Consider the following 25,510-nt stretch of genomic DNA (forward strand, 5'->3'; position numbering starts at 1 on the left):
CTGCAAATATTGACTCTTTGCATCAACTTCATGTAATTGTCAATAAAAGCCTTTGACACTTATGAAATGCTTGTAATTATACTTCAGTATCCCATAGTAACATCTGACAAAAAATATCTAAAGACACTGAAGCAGCAAACTTTGTGAAAATTAATATTTGTGTCATTCTCAAAACTGACTGTAGAATTTCCTACGTAGAATTTCCACCTACATATAGCTCCCCACTACCTAGAGTTCTCCACTACATCCCTACAACCTAGAGCTCCCCACTACTTAGAGTTCCCTACTACCTAGAGCTCCCCACTACCTAGAGCTCCCCCACTACCTAGAGCTCACAACTAACTAGTGCTCCCCACAACCTAGAGCTCTCCACTAACTAGAGCTTCCCACTACCTCCCAACTACCTAGAATTCCCAATTACCTCACCACTATCTAGAGCTCCCTACTACCTAGAGTTCCCCACTGCCTAGAGCTCCCCACTACCTAGAGGACCCCACTATCTCACCACTACCTAGAGCTCCCTACAACCTAGAGATCCCCACTACCTGCAGGACCCCACTACCTCACCACTACCTAGATCGCCCTACTACCTAGAGCTCCCAACTACCTAGAGGACCCCACTATCTCACCACTACCTAGAGATCTCCACCACCTAGAGCTCCCTACTACCTAGAGCTCTCCACTAATTAGAGCTCCCCACTACCTAGAGCTCCCCACTACCTCTCCACTACCTAGAGCTCCCCACTATCCCTCCACTACCTAGAGGACCCCACTACCTCCCCACTACCTAGATCTCCCTACTACCTAGAGCTCGGTCCTACATTACCTAGAGATCTCCCCACTACCTCGAGTTCCCCACTACCTAGAGCTCCCCACTACCTATAGGACCCCACTATCTCACCACTACCTAGAGCTCCCTACTACCTAGAGATCCCCACTACATAGAGGACTCCACTACCTAGATCTCCCTACTACCTAGAGCTCCAACTACCTTGAGCTCCCTACTACCCAGAGATCTCAACCACCTAGAGCTCCCTACTACCTAGAGCTCTCCACTAATTAGAGCTCCCCACTACCTCTCCAATACCTAGAGCTCCCCACTACCTAGAGCTCCCCACTACCTCCCCACTACCTAGAGCTCCCCACTATCTCCCCACTACCTAGAGTTCCCCACTACCTCCCCACTACATAGAGCTCCCCACTACCTAGATCTCCCCACTACCTCCCCACTACCTCAAAACTACCTAGAGCTCCCCACTACCTAGAGCTCCCCACTACCTAGAGCTCCCCACTATCTCCCCACTACCTAGAGCTCCCCACTACCTAGATCTCCCCACTACCTCCCCACTACCTCAAAACTACCTAGAGCTCCCCACTACCTAGAGCTTCCCACTACCTCCCCACTACCTAGAGCTCCCCACTACCTAGAACTCCCCACTACCTAGAGCTCCCCACTACCTAGAGCTCCCCACTACCTACCCACTACCTAGAGCTCCCCACTACCTAGAGCTCCCCACTACCTAGAGGACCCCAATACCTGGAGTTCCCCACTACCTAGAACTCCCCACTACCTAGAGCTCCCCACTACCTAGAGCTCCCCACTACCTAGAGCTCCCCACTACCTCCCCACTACCTGGAGCTCCCAACTACCTAGAGCTCCCCACTACCTAGAGCTCCCCACTACCTCCCCACTACCTGGAGCTCCCAACTACCTAGAGCTCCCCACTACCTACAGGACCTCAATACCTGGAGTTCCCCACTACCTAGAACTCCCCACTACCTAGAGCTCCCCACTACCTCCCCACTACCTGGAGCTCCCAACTACCTAGAGCTGCCCACTACCTCCACTAATTAGAGCTCCCCACTACCTCTCCAATACCTAGAGCTCCCCACTACCTAGAGCTCCCCACTACCTCCCCACTACCTAGAGCTCCCCACTATCTCCCCACTACCTAGAGTTCCCCACTACCTCCCCACTACATAGAGCTCCCTACTACCTAGAGCTCCCCACTACCTAGATCTCCCCACTACCTCCCCACTACCTCCCAACTACCTAGAGCTCCCCACTACCTAGAGCTCCCCACTACCTAGAGCTTCCCACTACCTCCCCACTACCTAGAGCTCCCCACTACCTAGAACTCCCCACTACCTAGATCTCCCCACCACCTCCCCACTACCTCCCAACTACCTAGAGCTCCCCACTACCTAGAGCTCCCCACTACCTAGAGCTCCCCACTATCTCCCCACTACCTAGAGCTCCCCACTACCTAGATCTCCCCACTACCTCCCCACTACCTCCCAACTACCTAGAGCTCCCCACTACCTAGAGCTTCCCACTACCTCCCCACTACCTAGAGCTCCCCACTACCTAGAACTCCCCACTACCTAGAGCTCCCCACTACCTAGAGCTCCCCACTACCTACCCACTACCTAGAGCTCCCCACTACCTAGAGCTCCCCACTACCTAGAGGACCCCAATACCTGGAGTTCCCCACTACCTAGAACTCCCCACTACCTAGAGCTCCCCACTACCTCCCCACTACCTGGAGCTCCCAACTACCTAGAGCTCCCCACTACCTAGAGCTCCCCACTACCTCCCCACTACCTGGAGCTCCCAACTACCTAGAGCTCCCCACTACCTACAGGACCTCAATACCTGGAGTTCCCCACTACCTAGAACTCCCCACTACCTAGAGCTCCCCACTACCTCCCCACTACCTGGAGCTCCCAACTACCTAGAGCTCCCCACTACCTAGAGGACCTCAATACCTAGAGTTCCCAACTACCTAGAGCTCCCCACTACCTAGAGTTCCCAACTACCTAGAGCTCCCCACTACCTAGAGCTCCCCACTACCTAGAGCTCCCCACTACTTTCCCACTACATAGAGCTCCCCACTACCTAGAGCTCCCCACTACCTAGAGCTCCCCACTAACTTCCCACTACATAGAGTTCCCCACTACCTTCCCACTACCTAGAGCTCCCCACTACCCCCCCACTACCTAGAGCTCCCCACTACCTAGAGTTCCCCACTACCTAGAGCTCCCTACTACCTAGAGATCCCCACTACATAGGGGCCCCCACTACCTAGATCTCCCTACTACCTAGAGCTCCCAACTACCTTGAGCTCCCTACTACCCAGAGCTCTCAACCACCTAGAACTCCCCACTACCTCTCCAATACCTAGAGCTCCCCACTACCTCCCCACTACCTAGAACTCCCCACTACCTAGAGTTCCCCACTACCTAGAGCTCCCTACAACCTAGAGATCCCCACTACATAGGGGCCCCCACTACCTAGATCTCCCTACTACCTAGAGCTCCCAACTACCTTGAGCTCCCTACTACCCAGAGATCTCAACCACCTAGAGCTCCCTACTACCTAGAGCTCTCCACTAATTAGAACTCCCCACTACCTCTCCAATACCTAGAGCTCCCCACTACCTAGAGCTCCCCACTATCTCCCCACTACCTAGAGTTCCCCACTACCTCCCCACAACATAGAGCTCCCTACTACCTAGAGCTCCCCACTACCTAGATCTCCCCACTACCTCCCCACTACCTCCCAACTACCTAGAGCTCCCCACTACCTAGAGCTCCCCACTACCTAGAGCTTCCCACTACCTCCCCACTACCTAGAGCTCCCCACTACCTAGAACTCCCCACTACCTTCCCACTACCTAGAGTTCCCAACTACCTAGAGCTCCCCACTACCTAGAGCTCCCCACTACCTCCCCACTACCTAGAGCTCCCAACTACCTAGAGCTCCCCACTACCTAGAGGACCCCAATACCTGGAGTTCCCCACTACCTAGAACTCCCCACTACCTAGAGCTCCCCACTACCTTCCCACTACCTAGAGCTCCCCACTACCTCCCCACTACCTAGAGCTCCCAACTACCTAGAGCTCCCCACTACCTAGAGGACCCCAATACCTGGAGTTCCCCACTACCTAGAACTCCCCACTACCTAGAGCTCCCCACTACCTTCCCACTACCTAGAGTTCCCCACTGCCTAGAGCTCCCCACTACCTAGAGGACCCCACTATCTCACCACTACCTAGAGCTCCCTACAACCTAGAGATCCCCACTACCTGGAGGACCCCACTACCTCACCACTACCTAGATCGCCCTACTACCTAGAGCTCCCAACTACCTAGAGGACCCCACTATCTCACCACTACCTAGAGATCTCCACCACCTAGAGCTCCCTACTACCTAGAGCTCTCCACTAATTAGAGCTCCCCACTACCTAGAGCTCCCCACTACCTCTCCACTACCTAGAGCTCCCCACTATCCCTCCACTACCTAGAGGACCCCACTACCTCCCCACTACCTAGATCTCCCTACTACCTAGAGCTCCCTACTACATTACCTAGAGATCTCCCACTACCTAGAGTTCCCCACTGCCTAGAGCTCCCCACTACCTAGAGGACCCCACTATCTCACCACTACCTAGAGCTCCCTACAACCTAGAGATCCCCACTACCTGGAGGACCCCACTACCTCACCACTACCTAGATCGCCCTACTACCTAGAGCTCCCAACTACCTAGAGGACCCCACTATCTCACCACTACCTAGAGATCTCCACCACCTAGAGCTCCCTACTACCTAGAGCTCTCCACTAATTAGAGCTCCCCACTACCTAGAGCTCCCCACTACCTCTCCACTACCTAGAGCTCCCCACTATCCCTCCACTACCTAGAGGACCCCACTACCTCCCCACTACCTAGATCTCCCTACTACCTAGAGCTCCCTACTACATTACCTAGAGATCTCCCCACTACCTAGAGTTCCCCACTGCCTAGAGCTCCCCACTACCTAGAGGACCCCACTATCTCACCACTACCTAGAGCTCCCTACAACCTAGAGATCCCCACTACCTGGAGGTCCCCACTACCTCACCACTACCTAGATCGCCCTACTACCTAGAGCTCCCAACTACCTAGAGGACCCCACTATCTCACCACTACCTAGAGATCTCCACCACCTAGAGCTCCCTACTACCTAGAGCTCTCCACTAATTAGAGCTCCCCACTACCTAGAGCTCCCCACTACCTCTCCACTACCTAGAGCTCCCCACTATCCCTCCACTACCTAGAGGACCCCACTACCTCCCCACTACCTAGATCTCCCTACTACCTAGAGCTCCCTACTACATTACCTAGAGATCTCCCCACTACCTCGAGTTCCCAACTACCTAGAGCTCCCCACTACCTATAGGACCCCACTATCTCACCACTACCTAGAGCTCCCTACTACCTAGAGATCCCCACTACATAGAGGACCCCACTACCTAGATCTCCCTACTACCTAGAGCTCCAACTACCTTGAGCTCCCTACTACCCAGAGATCTCAACCACCTAGAGCTCCCTACTACCTAGAGCTCTCCACTAATTAGAGCTCCCCACTACCTCTCCAATACCTAGAGCTCCCCACTACCTCCCCACTACCTAGAGCTCCCCACTACCTCCCCACTACCTAGAGCTCCCCACTATCTCCCCACTACCTAGAGTTCCCCACTACCTCCCCACTACATAGAGCTCCCTACTACCTAGAGCTCCCCGCTACCTAGATCTCCCCACTACCTCCCCACTACCTCCCAACTACCTAGAGCTCCCCACTACCTAGAGCTCCCCACTACCTAGAGCTTCCCACTACCTCCCCACTACCTAGAGCTCCCCACTACCTAGAACTCCCCACTACCTAGATCTCCCCACCACCTCCCCACTACCTCCCAACTACCTAGAGCTCCCCACTACCTAGAGCTCCCCACTACCTAGAGCTCCCCACTATCTCCCCACTACCTAGAGCTCCCCACTACCTAGATCTCCCCACTACCTCCCCACTACCTCCCAACTACCTAGAGCTCCCCACTACCTAGAGCTTCCCACTACCTCCCCACTAACTAGAGCTCCCCACTACCTAGAACTCCCCACTACCTAGAGCTCCCCACTACCTAGAGCTACCCACTACCTACCCACTACCTAGAGCTCCCCACTACCTAGAGCTCCCCACTACCTAGAGGACCCCAATACCTGGAGTTCCCCACTACCTAGAACTCCCCACTACCTAGAGCTCCCCACTACCTAGAGCTCCCCACTACCTAGAGCTCCCCACTACCTCCCCACTACCTGGAGCTCCCAACTACCTAGAGCTCCCCACTACCTAGAGCTCCCCACTACCTCCCCACTACCTGGAGCTCCCAACTACCTAGAGCTCCCCACTACCTAGAGGACCTCAATACCTGGAGTTCCCCACTACCTAGAACTCCCCACTACCTAGAGCTCCCCACTACCTCCCCACTACCTGGAGCTCCCAACTACCTAGAGCTCCCCACTACCTAGAGGACCTCAATACCTAGAGTTCCCAACTACCTAGAGCTCCCCACTACCTAGAGTTCCCAACTACCTAGAGCTCCCCACTACCTAGAGCTCCCCACTACCTAGAGCTCCCCACTACTTTCCCACTACCTAGAGCTCCCCACTACCTAGAGCTCCCCACTACCTAGAGCTCCCCACTAACTTCCCACTACATAGAGTTCCCCACTACCTTCCCACTACCTAGAGCTCCCCACTACCTCCCCACTACCTAGAGCTCCCTACTACCTAGAGATCCCCACTACATAGGGGCCCCCACTACCTAGATCTCCCTACTACCTAGAGCTCCCAACTACCTTGAGCTCCCTACTACCCAGAGCTCTCAACCACCTAGAACTCCCCACTACCTCTCCAATACCTAGAGCTCCCCACTACCTCCCCACTACCTAGAACTCCCCACTACCTAGAGTTCCCCACTACCTAGAGCTCCCTACTACCTAAAGATCCCCACTACATAGGGGCCCCCACTACCTAGATCTCCCTACTACCTAGAGCTCCCAACTACCTTGAGCTCCCTACTACCCAGAGATCTCAACCACCTAGAGCTCCCTACTACCTAGAGCTCTCCACTAATTAGAACTCCCCACTACCTCTCCAATACCTAGAGCTCCCCACTACCTAGAGCTCCCCACTATCTCCCCACTACCTAGAGTTCCCCACTACCTCCCCACAACATAGAGCTCCCTACTACCTAGAGCTCCCCACTACCTAGATCTCCCCACTACCTCCCCACTACCTCCCAACTACCTAGAGCTCCCCACTACCTAGAGCTCCCCACTACCTAGAGCTTCCCACTACCTCCCCACTACCTAGAGCTCCCCACTACCTAGAACTCCCCACTACCTTCCCACTACCTAGAGTTCCCAACTACCTAGAGCTCCCCACTACCTAGAGCTCCCCACTACCTCCCCACTACCTAGAGCTCCCAACTACCTAGAGCTCCCCACTACCTAGAGGACCCCAATACCTGGAGTTCCCCACTACCTAGAACTCCCCACTACCTAGAGCTCCCCACTACCTTCCCACTACCTAGAGCTCCCCACTACCTCCCCACTACCTAGAGCTCCCAACTACCTAGAGCTCCCCACTACCTAGAGGACCCCAATAACTGGAGTTCCCCACTACCTAGAACTCCCCACTACCTAGAGCTCCCCACTACCTTCCCACTACCTAGAGTTCCCCACTGCCTAGAGCTCCCCACTACCTAGAGGACCCCACTATCTCACCACTACCTAGAGCTCCCTACAACCTAGAGATCCCCACTACCTGGAGGACCCCACTACCTCACCACTACCTAGATCGCCCTACTACCTAGAGCTCCCAACTACCTAGAGGACCCCACTATCTCACCACTACCTAGAGATCTCCACCACCTAGAGCTCCCTACTACCTAGAGCTCTCCACTAATTAGAGCTCCCCACTACCTAGAGCTCCCCACTACCTCTCCACTACCTAGAGCTCCCCACTATCCCTCCACTACCTAGAGGACCCCACTACCTCCCCACTACCTAGATCTCCCTACTACCTAGAGCTCCCTACTACATTACCTAGAGATCTCCCCACTACCTAGAGTTCCCCACTGCCTAGAGCTCCCCACTACCTAGAGGACCCCACTATCTCACCACTACCTAGAGCTCCCTACAACCTAGAGATCCCCACTACCTGGAGGTCCCCACTACCTCACCACTACCTAGATCGCCCTACTACCTAGAGCTCCCAACTACCTAGAGGACCCCACTATCTCACCACTACCTAGAGATCTCCACCACCTAGAGCTCCCTACTACCTAGAGCTCTCCACTAATTAGAGCTCCCCACTACCTAGAGCTCCCCACTACCTCTCCACTACCTAGAGCTCCCCACTATCCCTCCACTACCTAGAGGACCCCACTACCTCCCCACTACCTAGATCTCCCTACTACCTAGAGCTCCCTACTACATTACCTAGAGATCTCCCCACTACCTAGAGTTCCCAACTACCTAGAGCTCCCCACTACCTATAGGACCCCACTATCTCACCACTACCTAGAGCTCCCTACAACCTAGAGATCCCCACTACATAGAGGACCCCACTACCTAGATCTCCCTACTACCTAGAGCTCCAACTACCTTGAGCTCCCTACTACCCAGAGATCTCAACCACCTAGAGCTCCCTACTACCTAGAGCTCTCCACTAATTAGAGCTCCCCACTACCTCTCCAATACCTAGAGCTCCCCACTACCTCCCCACTACCTAGAGCTCCCCACTACCTCCCCACTACCTAGAGCTCCCCACTATCTCCCCACTACCTAGAGTTCCCCACTACCTCCCCACTACATAGAGCTCCCTACTACCTAGAGCTCCCCGCTACCTAGATCTCCCCACTACCTCCCCACTACCTCCCAACTACCTAGAGCTCCCCACTACCTAGAGCTCCCCACTACCTAGAGCTTCCCACTACCTCCCCACTACCTAGAGCTCCCCACTACCTAGAACTCCCCACTACCTAGATCTCCCCACCACCTCCCCACTACCTCCCAACTACCTAGAGCTCCCCACTACCTAGAGCTCCCCACTACCTAGAGCTCCCCACTATCTCCCCACTACCTAGAGCTCACCACTACCTAGATCTCCCCACTACCTCCCCACTACCTCCCAACTACCTAGAGCTCCCCACTACCTAGAGCTTCCCACTACCTCCCCACTAACTAGAGCTCCCCACTACCTAGAACTCCCCACTACCTAGAGCTCCCCACTACCTAGAGCTACCCACTACCTACCCACTACCTAGAGCTCCCCACTACCTAGAGCTCCCCACTACCTAGAGGACCCCAATACCTGGAGTTCCCCACTACCTAGAACTCCCCACTACCTAGAGCTCCCCACTACCTAGAGCTCCCCACTACCTAGAGCTCCCCACTACCTCCCCACTACCTGGAGCTCCCAACTACCTAGAGCTCCCCACTACCTAGAGCTCCCCACTACCTCCCCACTACCTGGAGCTCCCAACTACCTAGAGCTCCCCACTACCTAGAGGACCTCAATACCTGGAGTTCCCCACTACCTAGAACTCCCCACTACCTAGAGCTCCCCACTACCTCCCCACTACCTGGAGCTCCCAACTACCTAGAGCTCCCCACTACCTAGAGGACCTCAATACCTAGAGTTCCCAACTACCTAGAGCTCCCCACTACCTAGAGTTCCCAACTACCTAGAGCTCCCCACTACCTAGAGCTCCCCACTACCTAGAGCTCCCCACTACTTTCCCACTACCTAGAGCTCCCCACTACCTAGAGCTCCCCACTACCTAGAGCTCCCCACTAACTTCCCACTACATAGAGTTCCCCACTACCTTCCCACTACCTAGAGCTCCCCACTACCTCCCCACTACCTAGAGCTCCCTACTACCTAGAGATCCCCACTACATAGGGGCCCCCACTACCTAGATCTCCCTACTACCTAGAGCTCCCAACTACCTTGAGCTCCCTACTACCCAGAGCTCTCAACCACCTAGAACTCCCCACTACCTCTCCAATACCTAGAGCTCCCCACTACCTCCCCACTACCTAGAACTCCCCACTACCTAGAGTTCCCCACTACCTAGAGCTCCCTACTACCTAAAGATCCCCACTACATAGGGGCCCCCACTACCTAGATCTCCCTACTACCTAGAGCTCCCAACTGCCTTGAGCTCCCTACTACCCAGAGATCTCAACCACCTAGAGCTCCCTACTACCTAGAGCTCTCCACTAATTAGAACTCCCCACTACCTCTCCAATACCTAGAGCTCCCCACTACCTAGAGCTCCCCACTAACTTCCCACTACATAGAGTTCCCCACTACCTTCCCACTACCTAGAGCTCCCCACTACCTCCCCACTACCTAGAGCTCCCTACTACCTAGAGATCCCCACTACATAGGGGCCCCCACTACCTAGATCTCCCTACTACCTAGAGCTCCCAACTACCTTGAGCTCCCTACTACCCAGAGCTCTCAACCACCTAGAACTCCCCACTACCTCTCCAATACCTAGAGCTCCCCACTACCTCCCCACTACCTAGAACTCCCCACTACCTAGAGTTCCCCACTACCTAGAGCTCCCTACTACCTAGAGATCCCCACTACATAGGGGCCCCCACTACCTAGATCTCCCTACTACCTAGAGCTCCCAACTGCCTTGAGCTCCCTACTACCCAGAGATCTCAACCACCTAGAGCTCCCTACTACCTAGAGCTCTCCACTAATTAGAACTCCCCACTACCTCTCCAATACCTAGAGCTCCCCACTACCTAGAGCTCCCCACTAACTCCCCACTACCTAGAGTTCCCCACTACCTCCCCACAACATAGAGCTCCCTACTACCTAGAGCTCCCCACTACCTAGATCTCCCCACTACCTCCCCACTACCTCCCAACTACCTAGAGCTCCCCACTACCTAGAGCTCCCCACTACCTAGAGCTTCCCACTACCTCCCCACTACCTAGAGCTCCCCACTACCTAGAACTCCCCACTACCTTCCCACTACCTAGAGTTCCCAACTACCTAGAGCTCCCCACTACCTAGAGCTCCCCACTACCTCCCCACTACCTAGAGCTCCCAACTACCTAGAGCTCCCCACTACCTAGAGGACCCCAATACCTGGAGTTCCCCACTACCTAGAACTCCCCACTACCTAGAGCTCCCCACTACCTTCCCACTACCTAGAGCTCCCCACTACCTCCCCACTACCTAGAGCTCCCAACTACCTAGAGCTCCCCACTACCTAGAGGACCCCAATACCTGGAGTTCCCCACTACCTAGAGCTCCCCACTACCTTCCCACTACCTAGAGTTCCCCACTGCCTAGAGCTCCCCACTACCTAGAGGACCCCACTATCTCACCACTACCTAGAGCTCCCTACAAACTAGAGATCCCCACTACCTGGAGGACCCCACTACCTCACCACTACCTAGATCGCCCTACTACCTAGAGCTCCCAACTACCTAGAGGACCCCACTATCTCACCACTACCTAGAGATCTCCACCACCTAGAGCTCCCTACTACCTAGAGCTCTCCACTAATTAGAGCTCCCCACTACCTAGAGCTCCCCACTACCTCTCCACTACCTAGAGCTCCCCACTATCCCTCCACTACCTAGAGGACCCCACTACCTCCCCACTACCTAGATCTCCCTACTACCTAGAGCTCCCTACTACATTACCTAGAGATCTCCCCACTACCTCGAGTTCCCCACTACCTAGAGCTCCCCACTACCTATAGGACCCCACTATCTCACCACTACCTAGAGCTCCCTACTACCTAGAGATCCCCACTACATAGAGGACCCCACTACCTAGATCTCCCTACTACCTAGAGCTCCAACTACCTTGAGCTCCCTACTACCCAGAGATCTCAACCACCTAGAGCTCCCTACTACCTAGAGCTCTCCACTAATTAGAGCTCCCCACTACCTCTCCAATACCTAGAGCTCCCCACTACCTCCCCACTACCTAGAGCTCCCCACTACCTCCCCACTACCTAGAGCTCCCCACTATCTCCCCACTACCTAGAGTTCCCCACTACCTCCCTACTACCTAGAGCTCCCCACTACCTAGATCTCCCCACTACCTCCCCACTACCTCCCAACTACCTAGAGCTCCCCACTACCTAGAGCTTCCCACTACCTAGAGCTCCCCACTACCTAGAACTCCCCACTACCTAGATCTCCCCACCACCTCCCCACTACATAGAGCTCCCCACTACCTAGATCTCCCCACTACCTCCCCACTACCTCCCAACTACCTAGAGCTCCCCACTACCTAGAGCTTCCCACTACCTCCCCACTACCTAGTGCTCCCCACTACCTAGAACTCCCCACTACCTAGAGCTCCCCACTACCTAGAGCTCCCCACTACCTACCCACTACCTAGAGCTCCCCACTACCTAGAGCTCCCCACTACCTAGAGGACCCCAATACCTGGAGTTCCCCACTACCTAGAACTCCCCACTACCTAGAGCTCCCCACTACCTAGAGCTCCCCACTACCTCCCCACTACCTGGAGCTCCCAACTACCTAGAGCTCCCCACTACCTAGAGCTCCCCACTACCTCCCCACTACCTGGAGCTCCCAACTACCTAGAGCTCCCCACTACCTACAGGACCTCAATACCTGGAGTTCCCCACTACCTAGAACTCCCCACTACCTAGAGCTCCCCACTACCTCCCCACTACCTGGAGCTCCCAACTACCTAGAGCTCCCCACTACATAGAGGACCTCAATACCTAGAGTTCCCAACTACCTAGAGCTCCCCACTACCTAGAGTTCCCAACTACCTAGAGCTCCCCACTACCTAGAGCTCCCAACTACCTAGAGGACCCCACTATCTCACCACTACCTAGAGATCTCCACCACCTAGAGCTCCCTACTACCTAGAGCTCTCCACTAATTAGAGCTCCCCACTACCTAGAGCTCCCCACTACCTCTCCACTACCTAGAGCTCCCCACTATCCCTCCACTACCTAGAGGACCCCACTACCTCCCCACTACCTAAATCTCCCTACTACCTAGAGCTCCCTACTACATTACCTAGAGATCTCCCCACTACCTCGAGTTCCCCACTACCTAGAGCTCCCCACTACCTATAGGACCCCACTATCTCACCACTACCTAGAGCTCCCTACTACCTAGAGATCCCCACTACATAGAGGACCCCACTACCTAGATCTCCCTACTACCTAGAGCTCCAACTACCTTGAGCTCCCTACTACCCAGAGATCTCAACCACCTAGAGCTCCCTACTACCTAGAGCTCTCCACTAATTAGAGCTCCCCACTACCTCTCCAATACCTAGAGCTCCCCACTACCTAGAGCTCCCCACTACCTCCCCACTACCTAGAGCTCCCCACTATCTCCCCACTACCTAGAGTTCCCCACTACCTCCCCACTACATAGAGCTCCCTACTACCTAGAGCTCCCCACTATCTAGATCTCCCCACTACCTCCCCACTACCTCCCAACTACCTAGAGCTCCCCACTACCTAGAGCTCCCCACTACCTAGAGCTTCCCACTACCTCCCCACTACCTAGAGCTCCCCACTACCTAGAACTCCCCACTACCTAGATCTCCCCACCACCTCCCCACTACCTCCCAACTACCTAGAGCTCCCCACTACCTAGAGCTCCCCACTACCTAGAGCTCCCCACTATCTCCCCACTACCTAGAGCTCCCCACTACCTAGATCTCCCCACTACCTCCCCACTACCTCCCAACTACCTAGAGCTCCCCACTACCTAGAGCTTCCCACTACCTCCCCACTACCTAGAGCTCCCCACTACCTAGAACTCCCCACTACCTAGAGCTCCCCACTACCTAGAGCTCCCCACTACCTACCCACTACCTAGAGCTCCCCACTACCTAGAGCTCCCCACTACCTGGAGCTCCCAACTACCTAGAGCTCCCCACTACCTAGAGCTCCCCACTACCTCCCCACTACCTGGAGCTCCCAACTACCTAGAGCTCCCCACTACCTAGAGGACCTCAATACCTGGAGTTCCCCACTACCTAGAACTCCCCACTACCTAGAGCTCCCCACTACCTCCCCACTACCTGGAGCTCCCAACTACCTAGAGCTCCCCACTACCTAGAGGACCTCAATACCTAGAGTTCCCAACTACCTAGAGCTCCCCACTACCTAGAGTTCCCAACTACCTAGAGCTCCCCACTACCTAGAGCTCCCCACTACCTAGAGCTCCCCACTACCTAGAGCTCCCCACTACCTAGAGCTCCCCACTAACTTCCCACTACATAGAGTTCCCCACTACCTTCCCACTACCTAGAGCTCCCCACTACCTCCCCACTACCTAGAGCTCCCCACTACCTAGAGTTCCCCACTACCTAGAGCTCCCTACTACCTAGAGATCCCCACTACATAGGGGCCCCACTACCTAGATCTCCCTACTACCTAGAGCTCCCAACTACCTTGAGCTCCCTACTACCCAGAGCTCTCAACCACCTAGAACTCCCCACTACCTCTCCAATACCTAGAGCTCCCCACTACCTCCCCACTACCTAGAACTCCCCACTACCTAGAGTTCCCCACTACCTAGAGCTCCCTACTACCTAGAGATCCCCACTACATAGGGGCCCCCACTACCTAGATCTCCCTACTACCTAGAGCTCCCAACTACCTTGAGCTCCCTACTACCCAGAGATCTCAACCACCTAGAGCTCCCTACTACCTAGAGCTCTCCACTAATTAGAACTCCCCACCACCTCTCCAATACCTAGAGCTCCCCACTACCTAGAGCTCCCCACTATCTCCCCACTACCTAGAGTTCCCCACTACCTCCCCACAACATAGAGCTCCCTACTACCTAGAGCTCCCCACTACCTAGATCTCCCCACTACCTCCCCACTACCTCCCAACTACCTAGAGCTCCCCACTACCTAGAGCTCCCCACTACCTAGAGTTCCCCACTACCTTCCCACTACCTAGAGCTCCCAACTACCTAGAGCTCCCCACTACCTCCCCACTACCTAGAGCTCCCCACTACCTAGAGGACCCCAATACCTGGAGTTCCCCACTACCTAGAACTCCCCACTACCTAGAGCTCCCCACTACCTTCCCACTACCTAGAGCTCCCAACTACCTAGAGCTCCACACTACCTAGAGTTCCCCACTAACTAGAGCTCCCTACTACCTATAGATCCCCACTACATAGAGGACCCCACTACCTAGATCTCCCTACGACCTAGAGCTCCCAACTACCTTGAGCTCCCTACTACCCAGAGATCTCAACCACCTAGAGCTCCCTACTACCTAGAGCTCTCCACAAATTAGAGCTCCCCACTACCTCTCCAATACCTAGAGCTCCCCACTACCAAGAGCCCCCCACTATCTCCCCACTACCTAGAGCTCCCCACTACCTACCCACTACCTAGAGCTCCCCACTACCTAGAGCTCCCCACTACCTAGAGGACCCCAATACCTGGAGTTCCCCACTACCTAGAACTCCCCACTACCTAGAGCTCCCCACTACCTAGAGCTCCCCACTACCTCCCCACTACCTGGAGCTCCCAACTACCTAGAGCTCCCCACTACCTAGAGCTCCCCACTACCTCCCCACTACCTGGAGCTCCCAACTACCTAGAGCTCCCCACTACCTACAGGACCTCAATACCTGGAGTTCCCCACTACCTAGAACTCCCCACTACCTAGAGCTCCCCACTACCTCCCCACTACCTGGAGCTCCCAACTACCTAGAGCTCCCCACTACCTAGAGGACCTCAATACCTAGAGTTCCCAACTACCTAGAGCTCCCCACTACCTAGAGTTCCCAACTACCTAGAGCTCCCCACTACCTAGAGCTCCCCACTACCTAGAGCTCCCCACTACTTTCCCACTACCTAGAGCTCCCCACTACCTAGATCTCCCCACTACCTAGAGCTCCCCACTAACTTCCCACTACATAGAGTTCCCCACTACCTTCCCACTACCTAGAGCTCCCCACTACCTAGAGCTCCCCACTACCTTCCCACTACCTAGAGCTCCCCACTACCTAGAGTTCCCCACTACCTTCCCACTACCTAGAGCTCCCCACTACTTCCCCACTACCTAGAGCTCCCCACTACCTAGAGTTCCCCACTACCTAGAGCTCCCTACTACCTAGAGATCCCCACTACATAGGGGCCCCCACTACCTAGATCTCCCTACTACCTAGAGCTCCCAACTACCTTGAGCTCCCTACTACCCAGAGCTCTCAACCACCTAGAACTCCCCACTACCTCTCCAATACCTAGAGCTCCCCACTACCTCCCCACTACCTAGAACTCCCCACTACCTAGAGTTCCCCACTACCTAGAGCTCCCTACTACCTAGAGATCCCCACTACATAGGGGCCCCCACTATCTAGATCTCCCTACTACCTAGAGCTCCCAACTACCTTGAGCTCCCTACTACCCAGAGCTCTCAACCACCTAGAGCTCCCTACTACCTAGAGCTCTCCACTAATTAGAACTCCCCACTACCTCTCCAATACCTAGTGCTCCCCACTACCTCCCCACTACCTAGAGCTCCCCACTTCCCCACTACCTAGAGTTCCCCACTACCTCCCCACAACATAGAGCTCCCTACTACCTAGAGCTCCCCACTACCTAGATCTCCCCACTACCTCCCCACTACCTCCCAACTACCTAGAGCTCCCCACTACCTAGAGCTCCCCACTACCTAGAGCTTCCCACTACCTCCCCACTACCTAGAGCTCCCCACTACCTAGAACTCCCCACTACCTTCCCACTACCTAGAGTTCCCAACTACCTAGAGCTCCCCACTACCTAGAGCTCCCCACTACCTCCCCACTACCTAGAGCTCCCAACTACCTAGAGCTCCCCACTACCTAGAGGACCCCAATACCTGGAGTTCCCCACTACCTAGAACTCCCCACTACCTAGAGCTCCCCACTACCTTCCTACTACCTAGAGCTCCCCACTACCTCCCCACTACCTAGAGCTCCCAACTACCTAGAGCTCCCCACTACCTAGAGGACCCCAATACCTGGAGTTCCCCACTACCTAGAACTCCCCACTACCTAGAGCTCCCCACTACCTTCCCACTACCTAGAGTTCCCAACTACCTAGAGCTCCACACTACCTAGAGTTCCCCACTAACTAGAGCTCCCTACTACCTATAGATCCCCACTACATAGAGGACCCCACTACCTAGATCTCCCTACTACCTAGAGCTCCCAACTACCTTGAGCTCCCTACTACCCAGAGATCTCAACCACCTAGAGCTCCCTACTACCTAGAGCTCTCCACAAATTAGAGCTCCCCACTACCTCTCCAATACCTAGAGCTCCCCACTACCTAGAGCGCCCCACTATCTCCCCACTACCTAGAGTTCCCCACTACCTCCCCACTACATAGAGCTCCCTACTACCTAGAGCTCCCCACTACCTAGATCTCCCCACTACCTCCCCACTACCCCCCAACTACCTAGAGCTCCCCACTACCTAGAGCTCCCTACTGCCTAGAGACCCCCACTACATAGAGGACCCCACTACCTAGATCTCCCTACTACCTAGAGCTCCCAACTACCTTTAGCTCCCTACTACCCAGAGATCTCAACCACCTAGAGCTCCCTACTACCTAGAGCTCTCCAATAATTAGAGCTCCCCACTACCTCTCCAATACCTAGAGCTCCCCACTACCTAGAGCTCCCCACTATCTCCCCACTACCTAGAGTTCCCCACTACCTCCCCACTACAAAGAGCTCCCTACTACCTAGAGCTCCCCACTACCTAGATCTCCCCACTACCTCCCCACTACCTCCCAACTACCTAGAGCTCCCCACTACCTAGAGCTCCCCACTACCTAGAGCTTCCCACTACCTCCCCACTACCTAGAGCTCCCCACTACCTAGAACTCCCCACTACCTAGAACTCCCCACTACCTAGAACTCCCCACTACCTAGAACTCCCTACTACCTAGAGGACCCCAATACCTGGAGTTCCCCAGTACCTCCCCACTACCTAGAGCTCCCCACTACCTAGAGCTCCCCACTACCTAGAGGACCCCACTACCTAGAGCTCCCCACTACCTAGACCTCCCCACTACCTAGAGCTCCCCAATACCTAGAGCTCCCCACTACCTAGAGTTCCCCACTACCTCCCCAACACCCACAGCTCCCCAGCTCTCATTGCAAGCTCCATAACCTCAAATTGTCCATATGCACCCATTCCCCTCGGCGCTATTTTCCAAACGTGGTGAAAAAATGGCGAGGAACTCTCCAACAAACCCCCGGAGGGATTACCTGATGTTTGGAAAGAAGGAGAAGGGTCAGGAGGGGAGTGTTGCTGGAGGGGAGTGAAGGGAGAGGATAGGCCGATGGTGAAGGCATATTTGGTTTGGGTTCATTTAGGTTTGATGATTTGCGCAGACTAAACAAGCCACCGGTGTTGCCTGATTAAAAGAAAGTGGGCTGATGAGGAGAAAATGGCTGACCAATGTGGGCAGAGATAGACCGAGGGCAAGGCATGACCACTTCAAGCCTTACTGACCCTAGTCTCAGAGATCCCAGACCTAGGGCAACAGCACTAGGTCTGGGAATCATGCCAGTCAGTGGTTTTAAGCTTGTAACTCTAATGTCATGGCGCATGCAAACCACTAACTAGCTAAACACACTCATTGAAAATATCCTCTGCGAGCTTCATCTAGCTAGCTACCGAGAATGTTTACGGCAGGACATGAAGGGATCGGTCTCTAACGTAGTTCCACCTCTTCTTCTCTATTCCAACTGACAAAGATACAGGTACTTCAACAGGTACTTGTACAGACATGTATGCTGGAACTTTGGTACATTGTGGGAGGCAACACGTCTGCGTCTGTGAGACCACACTGACCCCTCAGAAACAGGTCTGAGGATGGTTCACTGACCTTATGTTGACCACCTTTCATTTTCAAAAGGACTTTTCACACCATCAAGGCATCAGTGTGGAGTTCAGCAAGAACATAGCAGGACAACAACATGACTGATGGAGTTTTACTTCTGCACTAGCATTAAGTCTTTGGGTCATTCTTTTATCAACCAATTTCTCCTTCTCACTCCAGTTATACCTCCTCCTCGCAGTTCTGACATGGCTACTGTTGCAGTGTTATGGCTATGTAATTATCCCAATTACAAGGGCTTAGGGTCGAGGTCGATCCGTTTACGGCCTGTCAATCACCCCGCCAACTCCATCCTTTTGTGCAATTTGAGCCATGACCAACTCTGCTATTGTCAATCAAACATTATTAGAACCTAATTGCCCAATAGACATACAGGACACAACATGTCAAATCCTCTTGCTCGTTACATTTCAGCAGTTTTGGTCAACTTTCTGAATGATTCAGTATTTTAAAAGAGACACATTTTCCAAATATGCAGAACTATGGAGTGAAGTCAACCTTGCCATGCCATTGAAATGTTAGGTAAATGCTAATCTCCACACAATACACATCCATACAACAGAATAAATAGAAGTTGTAGACACTATGAAACTAAATGAATCAGTGCAGAGAGAGAGGGAGAGAGAGAGAGAGAGAGGTTGATTAAATGTCAACTTATGTAACGTTTGTCACATTCTAAAATTAGCCTCAAAATTCTGTCACCTTTGGTGAGTCTGCTGAGGTCAACAATGTTGTAGATTCCTAATGCTGTCTCTACTGTGGTGTGAGCATCAGAGCCTTAGACCATCACTTCAAACAGTACTCGGTTTATCTTAGGTCAGAGGTCTGGCTGTGGTATATTTCTCAGTGATACATTGTTGTGTGGACTGGTCCAATGGTGTAGAATGGCATATCATCATGTACACTGGTTCTACAAAATGACTAGACACAGATACTGGTATATTTAGACGATAACAAAACCAATATTGCAAAACCACACAACTGGTTTTGTCGCCATCGTAAAAGTTCATTCACATGAACTGCAATATTTCATTAATTGAGAACTTGTTGTCGCATGGACAAACAAGGAGAAAGAAAACAATGAAGGGAAAAGCAATGCCGTGCCTTTGCCAAGCTCATTGCATGTTTCAATGTGTGTGAGGCGAAGTTTCGGGTTAACAAGACAGAGCCCGGGACTGTGGTCCAAACTGTTGAGACTGAGTCCAAGCCTCTCTAACCACAGGAGCTCACCCTTAAAACCTCAGGGGGCTGCTAATGATTCTGTGCTGTGGCTCACGGAGAAGTTCATGTTGTCTGCCCTGAGACGGCACAAAGCAGGGTGGGCCAAAAAGGCAGTGGACCTTGGAGAGTTTACCTCCCACACATTCAAAATATACACCTAAGGCTAAGGCGGTATGCATGGAGTTACACACATATAAACACAAATACACCACACACACACACACACACTCACTGACAGAGACACAGACGAGCTACAGTACCTTCCCACTTTAGACATACTTCAACATCCCCATTGAACTGTCACAATGAGTAGGAAATCTTCAACATCCCTATCAAACTGTCACAATGGGTGGGGATCTTCACCATTCCTATCAAGCTGTCACAATGGGTAGGGAACCTTCAACATCCCTATTAAACTGTCACAATGGGTAGGGGCCCTTTAACATTCCTATCAAGCTGTCACAGTGGGTACGGAACCTTCAACATCCCTATTAAACTGTCACACTGGGTAGAGAACCTTCAACATCCCTATTAAACTGTCACACTGGGTAGAGAACCTTCAACATCCCTATTAAACTGTCATAATGGGTAGAGAACCTTCAACATCCCTATTAAACTGTCACACTGGGTAGAGAACCTTCAACATCCCTATTAAACTGTCACACTGGGTAGAGAATCTTCAACATCCCTATTAAACTGTCACAATGGGTAGAGAACCTTCAACATCCCTATTAAACTGTCACAATGGGTAGGGTCCTTCAAAAATCCTATCAAGCTGTCACAATGGGTAGGCCCTTTCAACATTCCTATCAAACTGTCACAATGGGTAGGGTCCTTCAACATTCCTATCAAGTCACAATGGGTAGATTGTTTGTTTGAGTTCAATGGTCCTTGTCCTACACATACCTCCAACTCTGAATGTATGAATCGACAGTAGCCTACTAAAACAGTGTATTTGGATTGCAAAAATGAAATGTACCCTATTGTTGTTGTTTAACAGTATGCAAACTCAGAAGTATGGTGTTGGAAATGTCAGGTGTTACAGGCTATTCCATTCTCATGCAAGAGCATAGCTTGTGTTAAAAAAAAAATACACAACAAATAACACTTAGGCCTATCAATAAACATAACTAATATGCCAATCATGCTATTGACTTGAATATGATATATTTACCAGTCCTGCGCAGGTGCTGAATGAGGCAATGGATCCTGCGTCATTGACAACAGTTCCGCTGTAATAGCATCCTCTCTCTTCTGTGTTGGCAGCGGACGAAACTGGCATACTGCTCCGAGATGCCTTTTGTGCTTTCTGTCTCCTCTCCACCATGAATTTCTGGGACAGAAATCGAGTGTCTCTCTTCAGGATGAGGTGCAGGTCCCTGCCAAAAGCAGGAATTCTGAGTCTCAGCCCTGTGGAAGCAGCCGTTTGCGGTCCTTGAGGTTCCCAATGGTATAGCTCTGGAGATTCGTACTCTTCCCAGTTTGAAATGGAACGAACCTCCCGAGAGCTGCTCCCGGCGCTGGCGTCAGTCTCTCGGCTAGTTGGTTTATCGGGAGCTCCGGCGCTGGCGTCAGTCTCTCGGCTATTTGGTTTATCAGGAGCCGGTGGACCTGTATCTGGAAAAACCTCCGGGAAAATAATTTCGGACTCGGATTCCTGGAAGGGGTGTGGATCTGGAGAGTAAAAATAGGAAACGAGAGAAAGAAGACAGCAAATACCATACGATTAGTCGTTATAGTCTTTTTCAGAAAGGTCAACTGGAGCAAAGAAAATGTAGCCCATGGATGAGCCTGTCTGCTCCAATAAAATGACTGAGTGATGTCTCACCTGCGCATCACTATATTAGCTAACTCAGCGAATTATAACAGTGAGAAACATCGAGAATTGTTACCATGCCTTGTGAGTACCTGATGAACTAAATCAACGTTTAAACTGCATATTGAAGGTGTTTCACATATACCTGCAATGGCAAATGCTCCAAGAAAACATAACTGGTGGAGGAGACTGAAGATGCGCTTTAGATGCATATTCAGTTATTGTTCAATTAACTTTTACAGTGTCGTTAAACAAAGTTGCTCTCCACGCACATTAGTCAAATGCAGTGTTGTCTATGCGCTGCCTGATACTTTTCCCCCATCTCCCGGTAAATGCGCCTCTCTCCTCTCTCACATGAACGTGTTTCCAAATGAATGACTCCGTATCCTGCACTGTAAAAATCAAAAAGTCAGCATAGGAGAGAGAGAGAGAGATTTGTATAGAAGTGTATTTTGATGTATGGACAGCGCGCACTGAGCGGTAGAGAGCACACTCGAGCAGTCAATACCGCAAGCTCTAAATAGCCTACTCAACTGCACTAAGACCAGAGAAGAATATAGCCACACGTGTTGAGTTGCTTCCTTAATTTATTGGGGAGGAGGTGTGCAAAAGAAAATACAACATGCAGGCTTCTTTTTACAGATTTAATTGGAGCATAATAAACTACTGTCTGTCTACTGTAGCTATATATTGGAGTTATTTTTGCTCAAATTGAATGAAAACATCTCATGTCAAAATGTTGTCACTTCGTTTTCAGTTGTTTGAGTTTTCATTTAGCTTCTCACTGAACAAATGCTGGTTCTTTCCATTTAATTTATTGGACACCTGTATATCTTTTGGAACATACAATAAAGGGTAATTGCCAAGGTCTGCTGTGTTTGATTTTTACCATAGTTAATTACCATAATTAATTATTTCCTACGTTGTTTTCCTCATAGAATAGGTGTAATAAAAAGAGCTGTATAATTGTGTAAAAACAGCAGCCTGCTGGGTTGCAGTGATTCTTTTTGTATTCATTCATCATCATCAGTTGATCCCATGCTCCTAACCCTTCACAACGTGTAAGTTTGTGTATAGGAGAACCCATTTTCAGCAATGACTCTGGGGTTTCATAGAGTTTGGGGTTTTTCTCCATTATTCTCTAAATGATAGGCTTATCAAAAGCGTCATCAAGACCACTGATATCCTTTCTATGTGATCCTACAGTATCCCAGATGATTGATTACGTACACGGTAGGGCACGCACTAACACCCTGGACAGAGCTAGCACGCACTAACACCCTGGACAGAGCTAGCACGCACTAACAACCTGGACAGAGCTAGCACGCACTAACACCCTGGACAGAGCTAGCACGCACTAACACCCTGGACAGAGCTAGCACGCACTAACACCCTGGACAGAGCTAGCACGCACTAACACCCTGGACAGAGCTAGCACGCACTAACACCCTGGACAGAGCTAGCACGCACTAACACCCTGGACAGAGCTAGCACGCACTAACAACCTGGACAGAGCTAGCACGCACTAACACCCTGGACAGAGCTAGCATGCACTAACACCCTGGACAGAGCTAGCACGCACTAACACCCTGGACAGAGCTAGCATGCACTAACCCTGGACAGAGCTAGCACGCACTAACACCCTGGACAGAGCTAGCACGCACTAACAACCTGGACAGAGCTAGCACGCACTAACAAAAAAAAAATGAATGGTGGAAAAACGATTGCAAACCATTTCCCTGTTTGACTGCTAGGTTTTTGGGGGTATTATGACACCTCCACTGTGGGGCTCTATCTGGCTTTGTACTACCACAGTGAGATGACCTGATGCAAAATGATCTAATCCATTTTTTTCAACGAAGGAGGATTTGAGTAATACTTGATAAGTCTGATTTCTCCTGTGCCAAAGCATACTGATATGATTTCATACGGAATTTGCCTTCTGGAATATCAAATCTCATGGGGTAATGCAAAGTTGATTAAGATATTTTAAATTATCGTCCTCTTACCAGGTGGCATATTACGGAATCATTTGACACATTTCAACACAAATTAAAACAAGAAAGAATAGCACAAGTAATCAAATTGGCAGCAAAATGGGAATGTAATCAATTAGGGCATTCTGAGTTCAAGCTTTGCCAGCCTCGCTGGCATGTTTGGTATTGATGGGCCAGGTTTAGTGATGTCACTCACTCAGTCAGTCAACGGTTCTCGTCTGGGCAGTGACTTGTGCACTTTAAAAGGGGCAATCTGCAGTTGCTTCGTTCCATTTTTGGCCTTGTAAATTAATGATATGACCCATGAGCTTAGTTAAACTGTCGTACCCCATCAGAACCCCAAATATAAGCTTGTTTTATTCCAATGTTTGTAAACGAAGTAAATGTAAACAAACACTATATAGCTTCAAAACATGGTTCAAACTATAATTTAGATATCATGGATGGTGAGGCCTTGCATCCATAGCTCTGTCTATGAATTTGAGAGTGGTTTCTCCAGCCTCATCCCTCAACTTTTTACAGAAACAGGGGAGAATAAATGATTTCTTTCTTGTTTAAACTGCTGATTGCTGCTTAAAAGTGATCATTCAAAAATAATACTCATTACAGTTTTTTCTATGTACTGAAAGTTCTCCATCTTGAAAAATTGACTTCTGACATGCACAATTCCTTAGGATTGTATCAACAGTGAACTAATAAACGAAATGCTAAACTATGGTTCTTGTAGGGAACTATCCCTTGTTGTCTAAATACAATGTCAAACCACAGAGCATCAACTATACTGTACTCTGGTTACAAAGAGATTGCATACACTTGCAAGTTGCAACTACGTAATGACTGAAGTTGCAATGTGACTCCATTAGGGAACTCCAGGACATGACTCCATTACAGGACTCCAGAACATGACTCCATTACAGAACTCCAGGACATGACTCCATTACAGAACTCCAGAACATGACTCTATTACAGAACTCCAGGACATGACTCTATTACAGAACTCCAGAAAATGACTCCATTACAGAACTCCAGAAAATGACTCCATTACAGAACTCCAGAAAATGACTCCATTACAGAACTCCAGAACATGAGTCCACTACAGAACTCCAAGACATGACTCCATTACAGAACTCCAGAAAATGACTCCATTACAGAACTCCAGAACATGAGTCCATTACAGAACTCCAAGACATGACTCCATTACAGAACTCCAGAACATGACTCCATTACAGAACTCCAGAACATGACTCCATTACAGAACTCCAGAACATGACTCCATTACAGAACTCCAGAACATGACTAGTTTTAACTCATGTGAAATTACTTTGACTCACAGATATTCTTTAAACTTTACAAATATGATGTGTTTCTTGCAGTCTTGTGTTGTGTATCCCCGTTGATGATATTCCTAGTGCAACAACGAAGCTGCAGGTCATGAATATCCCTGTGAGAGAATACCATTATATCATGTGTTATGATCTACATGGTTTACATAATAGCATTGTTCTGAGCAAACTGTGCAGTATTCATTTACACTGTGTAATGGCTGCGGAGCAACCGAGGATTCTGAATACAGAGATGATACACTGTTGTCCAACATCTGACTGATGAAAGACATTACGTTTGAATTAAAGAGTTCATTACAGTGCAAATCCTTCTTATTAAAACGTGTTATTTCTGTAATCCATCAAGCATTG

The 25,510-nt window shown here is 51.2% G+C and overlaps 1 protein-coding gene across 1 annotated transcript in view; it reads right to left on the bottom strand.

The window, feature by feature from the left end:
* Window positions 1-22,383, bottom strand: part of LOC109868745 (A disintegrin and metalloproteinase with thrombospondin motifs 19) — a 137,249-nt gene extending 114,866 nt beyond the window's left edge. The window contains exons 1-2 of the mRNA XM_031802449.1: window positions 21,965-22,383; window positions 21,178-21,677 (exon numbers count right to left, since the gene is read on the bottom strand). Coding sequence (XP_031658309.1) covers window positions 21,178-21,677; window positions 21,965-22,031 — 567 coding nt within the window. The 5' untranslated portion in view covers window positions 22,032-22,383. The remainder of the gene's footprint in view (window positions 1-21,177; window positions 21,678-21,964) is intronic.
* Window positions 22,384-25,510: the final 3,127 nt, after the last annotated feature.

The sequence above is a fragment of the Oncorhynchus kisutch genome, linkage group LG23 (assembly GCF_002021735.2).
Source record: "Oncorhynchus kisutch isolate 150728-3 linkage group LG23, Okis_V2, whole genome shotgun sequence".
Lineage (NCBI taxonomy): Eukaryota > Metazoa > Chordata > Actinopteri > Salmoniformes > Salmonidae > Oncorhynchus > Oncorhynchus kisutch.